Source organism: Aphelocoma coerulescens, chromosome 2 (assembly GCF_041296385.1).
Source record: "Aphelocoma coerulescens isolate FSJ_1873_10779 chromosome 2, UR_Acoe_1.0, whole genome shotgun sequence".
NCBI classification, from domain to species: Eukaryota; Metazoa; Chordata; class Aves; order Passeriformes; family Corvidae; genus Aphelocoma; species Aphelocoma coerulescens.
The window spans coordinates 134,105,451-134,114,600 of NC_091015.1; the positions used below are offsets into that span (position 1 = coordinate 134,105,451).

The following is a 9,150-nucleotide window of genomic DNA, read 5'->3' on the forward strand; positions in this document are numbered from 1 at the left end:
TTTACCTATTTTGGGGTCAGGGATTCAGCCCTGATTATGTACAAAATTTAACCTGCTGTATTATAGTAATGTTTGGTATTAAAATAAGCAAAAGACAATAATCAGAACATGATTTTCATTCTACCCTAAAACTTACATGTATAAATATACAATCCAAATGGACTTGCTTGTTTCAGATACTGCCTAGTGTGGGCCTCAGTATTTTGCTTACCAGTAAGTGGCTTAATAAATATTTTAAAAATATTTTTACCATGAAAACAATGAGAACAGAGCAACTTAAGGTACAAAAAAACCTTATAAAAATTAGTGCAAATCAATATATTTAAGGATACAGTATCTGCACAATATAATTAAATGTACAAGTAACATTTTTTTTCTATTTCTATGCCATATTTAAAGAGACTGTTAAAGTTGGCACAAAATAAAAACTTTACTTTCTTATATTTTCTGTGCAAAATTCTTGTTAATCCTAGCTGATTTAGGATACTTGAGAGTTTTATCATCCCAGTAATATCAAACTACTTGTGTTCATCAGCTAGCTCCAGTAAGGACTTCCATTACTCCTCCTGGATGCAACACACAGTCCCACTGACGCAGTGAGCCTTCTCACATGCACAGCCTCCTGCCGGTCGTGGTGGTTACTCAGCACTGATTAAAACTTCTATACCAATTACAGCACTCCCTATACTCAGCAGTCCTCCAGCACAGGCTTTTTGATAAGCCTCCTAGTTGAGATTTCACATTGATATGGAATGCCACTTTCTTAAGAATTCTTAACTATTTTGACAGTGCATAAACCTGCACAAATCATTCCAGACTTGCTTGTATGGCCAGTGAGACATGGAGGATTACACCTTCCAGTCCTCCCATGGAAGCAAAGCCTTTCCTGCAGTCTAGGGAGGGAATGTCATGTGCAGAGTTGCAGGAGCTGAGAAGTCCTGATATCCCCATTTTGATACCTTAAATCTTATATTTTGAACAAGGGAAGGGAGTGCCATTATAACAGTCATCCAACATAAAGCCAGGAGGAAGTAGAGGAGCCCACCCTTCATATCAGGGCTCACTGCAAAGACTCACCTGGCCAGGACCAGGCAGATTCAGTGAAATTCAGAAAGAGGAGCCTCATGCTAGGATTGTGCCTGCTCCTGGCCTGTTCTGAATCCACAATGAAACACTTCTGTGAGGCCACTTGACTGCTCATTATCCACCCAACAGCACTAATGCTTAGGAATATCACTATGTTTGGTACTCCAAACTCTTGAGAAGACAGAGCCAACACCCACTCTCTCTGCTAGCTGGAACATCAGGCCTGCATCTCTCTTACCACACCCCACTTCTCTCCCTCTGGGCTAACCAGCATCCAGCACCCTCTGGAAGAATTGGTCTCACAGTCCTGGAGCTCCCAGTGTCCCAGCAGCTGAATGAAGGATTTCAAATACCTCTCTGTGGGTCCAGTAGTCAGTATCTCCGAGGAAGTTCACGTTTAAATAGAACATCATTAAAAGACAGGGTAAGGGTGAGTAGACCACATACCTGTGGTCATGTGTCCAAACAACACAAACAGGTTAAAACAGCTTTGAGAAATGCACCTGATAAAAACTTCCCTCGCACAAGCTTTGATACAGACTGCACAAGGCAGTCCACAGACATGGTGCATTAGAGACGCAGAAACGCTCCTCACAGTGATACCTGTGCACAAAGTGGTTTTGGGAGGTAGAATTCCCTCCTGCCTTTAGAGATTAGAGTATGGGAGGAGAGGGAGAGTGGCATTAGGGTGTATACCCTGTCCCCTATGCTCAGTCATATGCCCTGGGTCCGGAGACCAGACCTAGCCCAGGAGCCAGTGCAGGCGTCACCTCCTGCGCTGTGCACACAGCCACGCACAGACCCACACACACACGAGCTGCTCCAGGACACATCCGCAGGGCTCCTGGCTAATGAGCAGCATGAATCTTCATGTGGAAGTTGTAATCCTCCTGCTCAGGGAAGTGCTGGCCACACACGGAGCACGTGCAGCCCTTGTCCTTGCTGTGTGTGCGCCGCACGTGGCTGTCGTGGGCCGCGTGCGAGGCGAAGGCTTTGCCGCAGTGCTTGCACTTGAAGGGCTTCTCCCCCGAGTGCTGGCGGATGTGAGTGCGCAGGATGCTGGACGCTGTGAACGCCTGGAAGGGCAGGGATCATCGGAAAGGAGATGGAGTTGCAAGTAATTTGCTTTCACATGTGTCATCCCCGCCTTCAGCTAACCCAGACCCCATCGAAGCACATTGCCCTCAAAATTAAGTCCTGAAATAGCTCACATCCTCAGGTGACTGGAAAAAAGAATGAAAACTCCCAGAAATGAGGAATCAGAAGGCAACAGCTATTGCTATACCGATGTGGCTGACTCCATGGAGACAGATGAAGCTCAGAGAAAGATTTCTGACCAAAGACACCGGTAAATATCTTCTGTATGTCAGAGGTAAGAAGTCAATACTGCCCTAATTAGTTTTGCAGCTTCTTTATGTTTGGGAAACAGAATTCAGGCTTTCCTTTCAGTTCTTATTTTCAAAGATAAAACCTTTGACTGTCTTGGGATTCAGCTGCTAAAATTCATCCATTCAGTCCACATATACCTTTTACAGGCTCATTTTTCCTGCTCCATCATACTCTGCTCTTTCTGCAGGCAGACTTTCCAGCCTGTTCCCCCACCACTGACACGCACACTTGAGTAGCAAAGTCATAAAGACTTCTCCTACATTTGGGGATAAAACTCCCACATCAAAATTTGAACAGGAATGTTGTGAAGTCGCCCATGCTTCCCCCATTTTTTCTTATCCAAAGAGAGACAATTTCAGGCCCTTTGCTATTTGCAGACCATACAGAATAAATACTCTGTAGCAAGTTTTCACAGCAAACAGCAATACATCTCAGATGCCTTTTCACTTGCAACCTTAGAGCACAAAAAGATCACTGAGTCCTATACATAAGCTCTTGGAAGTACATCTCAAGGGCCAAAATATGTTTTAGGGGGAGAATAGTGATGTTGACCCTGTTCCTTTAATCTCACAATGTTGCCAAAATAAGTGACCACTGCTTTCCAGCAAAGGAGCTGGAAAAGCAAAGCCACTGTTAAGACGTAGAAGAGGGAAAGAAGTATCATAATTGCACAGGAGGAGCAGGTGAGGATTCATTAAAACAGACCCTGGTTTTCCAGCCTCAGAAATTATGGCTATGTCCCAGGATAGCTGCATCCTGCAGCCTGAGGACTAATAGTTTAATCTGATCCAATCCACAGCAGTCCAACCAGAAATGGCTGGGGGCTGGTCAACTATCCCTAGAGATCTCTTTACAGAGCAACCTATAAAGCTCTGCCACCTCCTTTTGTGATCAGAAGATTAAGGATGATATTTCATCCTAAACTCTGCCTACAAGTGTGTTCAGGATCATGGGGAGACAAAAAAATATAATAGCCAAAGGAGCTTCCTCTAGGATTCTTCACAGCAGGACACTTCAGCTTTGTGTTAGTCCAGCCAGTCACAAACAAACTTCTCTCTCTACAAAATCAGGAGCAGGTTACCACTGCCTGTGGAACTTCTGCATTGCATGGACAATCCATGGCACCTGGAGCCCTACCAATACTCACCCAGCAGCAGCCTGTGCATCCACATGCTGTCTGCTGGGAGAGCCATCAGCACTTCCACAGGGAGAGCTCACCTGAATCTTCCCTGCTGTGATGGGCAGTAACAGCAGAGGACATCTTTGATCAGGGCTGCATGGTTCTGTTTGTGTCCTTTTTAAGTGAAACCTCCATGCCCAGCTGCCCATCAACAGCCCCGATATTTCACGGTAAGCCTGCACAAATTTATATTGTGCAGGTTCAGTTTATAGACCAGATCTGCTTATTGCCATCCAGAAGCAGTGTCACTAACACCAAAAATTACCGATCTGATGAAAAAGTGGAATGCTGGATCTAGCTGCATGCCTTGGATGGTATTGGAAATGCTCTCAAGCTTCTCTAGACCTTATTTCTGCCGCAGATCACTGAGCTGGGACGAGCCACAAATTCCATGTCAGATGGAGACCAGACCCTGTTTCTTGAGTCTCATCCAGCCCTGTCACTTTACCTCACAACTGCCCAGAATAGGCACCCACTTATCTGGTTACCACTCAAATACAAAGCATTTTCTTGAAAGAAAAAAGAAAGAAAGAGCAGCAGAGGACGGAGGGAGGCTTTGCCTTACCTTGTTGCAGTAGACACATTTGTAGGGGCGCTCCCCAGAGTGAACCCTCATGTGTTTGTTCAGGCTGGAGGACTGAGAAAAGCTCTTCCCACACACAGAGCACTGAGGGGAGGGGGTGGGGAGGAATAAAGTTAAAAGGAAGCATGTAATAGAATAGTTAAAAAGAAAAATTAAGTGTGTGGATGATGCGCACATTTCTTACATATATCTATATATGCACATATATTTATGTATTCATGTGTAAACACAGTAGTAATTTTAAGCTGCAACAATTTGAAATACCTGGAAGTTTAGTCTTGTATTAAGAACAAATTTAGGTGCATATGTATACATACACACATGAAAATCGTGCTAAATCTCAAATAATTTGTGTTAAAATTGTTTCAATAAAAATTATTTTCTTCAGGACAATATTGATCTTCAGCAATAAAAATAATGAAAAATTTTGCAAAATCATTTAATAAAAAAATATAAATCAAGCTCCAGTTATTTTTCTTTCCTAAAAGACAAACTTCCTAAGGAATAAAATAACCTTAAATCGACCAAGCAAGGGAAAATGGAAAAGAGAAAGGGATTACATGGTATTTAATACCTCATATTTAATGGAATATTTTTTATCTGTTACTAATTCCATGCAGATATTCTGACATTGCAATAATGCTATTTAAGTTATAAAATACTTTCCTGAAAAAAAAATCACACGGTAAGATGATCTATAAAACGTATTTGGAGAATTTTGAGGACAGATTTAACTGTGCAAGTTCAAGCAGTAGGACTTGCCCTTCCCAAGCTTTTAGAAACAGTCTGATTTTCCATTCCCAGTGCTGCTAGAGAAAACTGGTGCTAGAAGCAAGGTGTTTGGTGGAGATGAGTAAAGTATCACAAAGATTTGCTTTCATCAGTTGAAAGTCTGCTTCACATTGAATGTAAAACTTTTAAGCACTGTTTGGTCCAACAGTCACAGATACAGCTGTGGTCAGTTCTCAGACCGAGGGGTGGGGTGGGAGAAACAGACATGAGACATCTTTCTCCTCATCCTGGACAAGCCAAGCACCTCTAAACACAAGTTGACCCCCCACACTGTGTAAGAAAAGGAGCAACATTCGTATGCAAACATCCAAAAAGCCCAGGAGAAATTTTGTTTCTTTTAAAACTCTCGCTGAGACTGTGGGGTTTATTTTCCTAATCTAAATCCATTGAATTTCTTCAATCAAGCTTTGTTGAACATGACAAGCTCTTCCTGCAAAGGCAGAGCAGTCCCACCAGGAAACTGCTGGGGAAACTGGAGGAGGAGGAACATTATCAGCATCTTATCTGGACGAAAAAAAAGACTTATTAAGTCCCCCCAGAAGAGTCAGTGACTGAGGAGAGACCCGGGAGCAGGCTCACCTTGTGAGGTCTGTGCTTTTCGTGAACGTGGAGAATATGGATCCTCAGCCTGTCTCTTTTTTCAAAGGATCGGTCACAAAGGTGACAAGGAAATTTGCGGTCCCCCTGGTCCACGCAGCGGGTGTACTTGAGGTGTTTGTCCCGGTAGTACTTGTAGGCAAAAACTTTGCCGCAGCGCTCACACTTGAAGCTCTCCCCGGCTTCTGTACAGCAGAAGGGAAAGTGCCACCTCTCTGTTACACCACGGCAAAAGGGATTCAGTTCAAATCTGCATCCTTGTCAGAGCTGGGACCCCTACGGGGAATTTTAAGTCTTCAAGGGGGCAACAACTGTAAACGGATGCTGGCAATATTATTAACAAAATACGTGCCGTGATTCCTGAACGTTCGCAGTGCTTCCCTTGCCTTTTTAACGGAGGGGAACAAACTAGAGCCTACAGTCTGCTAAAATTATTCATTTTAGCTACTAACTTCAGCAAAAACAGGATTTCATCCTTGTATCTCCATAAAAAGCAAGAAAACATATGAAAAAACAACTCAGAGTCCCACATAAAAACTTCTGCCCATATGGAACCATTGTAAGATATTTCTTATCAAGAATTGTCCGTAAATTTTACCTACCATCCCCCCCCCCAAAAAATTGCACACCTTTTCTATAATTTTCAAATAACTATCGAACAAAATAACAAGTTTATTTGGCTTTTTTTTGGTGTGTGTATTTAAATTCATTTTTATCCCCTGAATTTAGGAAAAACACTGGAAATTTTTCAGACGTTTACACATATTTTTCTGTCTTTAATAAAAGTAGCTTTAGCTTAAACCTTTAGATGAAATGAACCCTTTAGCATCTGTCCGAATTAGACACTTCAATACAACAGGTACAAAATTTTCCACGCCAAATTTTCATGCCAGTTTTCTTCTCTCCCTTTCTGCTGCACCCAGCCGACCCATCCCTTCCCTGCTCCAGCTCTTCCCGTATTGGCACAATTCTGTTTTCTCCATACATAAGTTTTGCTTATAAGAACATCATACTTTCTGTACATTACAAGTAGAACTACCCTTCCCCTCCCCTCACCCTGGCGTAAGTGCATTTGGCTTTCTTTTGCAAACAATATTGGCATTACGGGATCGGAACGACTTCAGCCTGCCTCATTTACTGAGAGCGTTAATTACACGAAAGTCAGGTGTGCAATCGTAAGATGGAACAGGACCAAAACTGGAATAACCCTGAAAAGCTCATCTCGTCCCAAAACGGGACCCTGAACAACGGCGCTGCCGGGCCGAGGCAAGCTCAGCCCAGGACCACCAGATGTTTCGCAATCGTCAGAACAAACAACACTTTAAACCCCCCGAGGAACCGCGGACTGGGAGCGGACTGCCGGCGGAAGAAAGGGGAGCCTCTTGCTCCGCGCTGCCGCCAGCCCTCGGTGCACCCCCGGACTCCCCGGCGACGAGGGGAAGCTGCTGCTTCGGGGTGCTGGATGCTGCAGGAAGGGGCGGCCGGGGATCGGCTCCCCGGGAGGGCAGACAGACCCGAGGGACCGGGGCTGCCGGGCCGCCGCCCCCGCGGCAGAACCGGTCACCCACCACCGCCTCATCGCAGGGTCTGGGAAGCCTTTAAAATAAAACAGCTGGAAAAAAGTGATGCCTGTGTTCCTCGTGTGAATCTAATCCCGGCCAGGCACACGTCCGACGGAATAAGGGGTAGTGTCACCCAAGGGGTTGCTGGCAGGCTCACCTTCGGGATGCTGCGGGGGTTTCTTCCCCTCCACCATGCCCTTCAAGCTGATGGGGATGCCCAGGAACTGCACGTAGCAATCGCCGTACCACACCAGCAGCTCCTGCTTCGGGAAGATTTCCTTGCAGCTCTCGTAGAAAATTTGTCCCTGGCACTGGATAGCCGTCAAATTCTGCTCCTCGGGGAACCTGGCGCAGTTCACCAGGGACATCCAATTGCCAGCGGCGCCCTTCCCGTCTATGAAGTGGCTCAGGCCACCGTATTCAAAGATCTGGAGAGCAGAGAAAACAGGATCAGGTTTGCCCGACTCTTCCGCACACGTCCCGCTCCCACCACCCACACTGGGCCGGGCCCCTCTTGCAGGCTACGGTAGAGGGGAGGCCGAAAGCCTCGCCCCGGCCCCGCGTTGGGGCTGCGGGGTGAGCCCGACGGTGCCTCGGCTACCTCCCACATCAGCGAGTTGTCGTCGTAAGTCTTGATCTCGCTCGTGTTGACCACTTTGCCTTGGAAAGGGCCGAAGCGGACTCCTTTCGGGATGGGGTCCGTACAGAAGACTCCGAGCTGAGACACGTCCCCGTAGGCCACCCGCAGCACCGCGAGCCCTGCGGGTGACAGGGGGCTGAGCGCGGCGCGGCGCGGCGCGGGCGGGCGCGGCGCGGACGGTCCCGGGCCCTACCTTCGGGTAGCTGCAGCGAGTCCCGGTCGAGCGGCGGGGCGGAGGAGTCCGCAGCCCCTGCAGAAGAGGAATCCCTTTTTCAGCACGGCACCGGCCCCCAGGAGCAGGTCCTACCTCCCCGACAGAGGCCGCAGCCTGAATCACCCCTGGCTTTTCCCAGGTGTGGGCTCGTAACGCAAGAAAATCAAAGGGAAAGAAAGATCGACGTGCCCCCTGCGATGCCCCTTGAGCCTGGCTGCCTGCATCCCTTGGGACTGTCCCCGAACCCTCCCGCACGCCTGATTGAGTGGGAGCGCAGAAGCGACCTGCCGCCCGATGTCACCCTGTGCGCCCCTCTCGCCGCCGTCGAATACCCCCTTACCCGAGCTGGCGGGGGACACCCGGAGCCCCGAGATGGCGTGGAGGTTCCCGGTCGGCTGACTGCTCCGGAGTGCCCCGTACAGCACAGCGTTGAGCTCCTCTTCGGTGAAGTGGTACCTGTAGCTCTGCCCCGCCGCCCCGTCTGCCCCCGGACTGCGGGCAGCCCTGCGCGGGGGGCTCGGGTAGGGCGGCGAGAGCAACCCCGGGGCCCCCGTCCCGAGAGTCGAGCCCTCACTGGGAGGGAAGGGGGCCGGCAGCCTGGTGTAGACAGGCAAGGGGAGGCTGGGGAAGGGCTCGGGGGGCAGGGGGGGTGGCTGGCTCAGAAAAGCGGGGACCCTGCTGAAGGTGAAGGGAGGCAGAGGCGGGGAGGAGGAAACCAGCCCGCCCAGGGGTTTCAGGGGCTGGAAGAAGTCGGGTGCCGTCTCGAAGTACTGGGAGGGAGGGAGGAAAGAGGGGAAGTAGGAGGCGAGGCCGGCGGGGCTCATCCCGAGCGAGTCTCCGCCGTCTCCAGGGACCGACTCGCCAGCCAGGGACAGAGCCATGTCGGGAAGAGCCGGGCGGGGAAGGAAAAGGGGGATCTGCCGAGAAGCGGGGTGGGGCAGACACCTGGGTGCTGCCGCCGCAGGGTCCCGCTGCGGGGCGGGGGCGCGGGAGCCGCCGCTCACTGCCCTCCGCCGTCGGGGCGAGCGGGCCAGCCCCAGCCCACGCCCCGCGGCTATATCGGCCCGAGGAGCGGGGCGGGGAGGGTGGGCACGGGCGGCGGCCCCC

The 9,150-nt window shown here is 49.1% G+C and overlaps 1 protein-coding gene across 1 annotated transcript; it reads right to left on the reverse strand.

The window, feature by feature from the left end:
- Positions 1–403: 403 nt before the first annotated feature.
- PRDM14 (PR/SET domain 14) lies at positions 404–8,948 on the reverse strand. The gene is given in 7 exon segments (XM_069005987.1): positions 404–2,162; positions 4,221–4,322; positions 5,610–5,812; positions 7,347–7,617; positions 7,791–8,079; positions 8,278–8,559; positions 8,641–8,948. Coding segments are annotated over 7 exon segments (1,659 nt in total). The 5' UTR covers positions 8,925–8,948; the 3' UTR covers positions 404–1,934.
- Between the last annotated feature and the right edge of the window lie 202 nt (positions 8,949–9,150).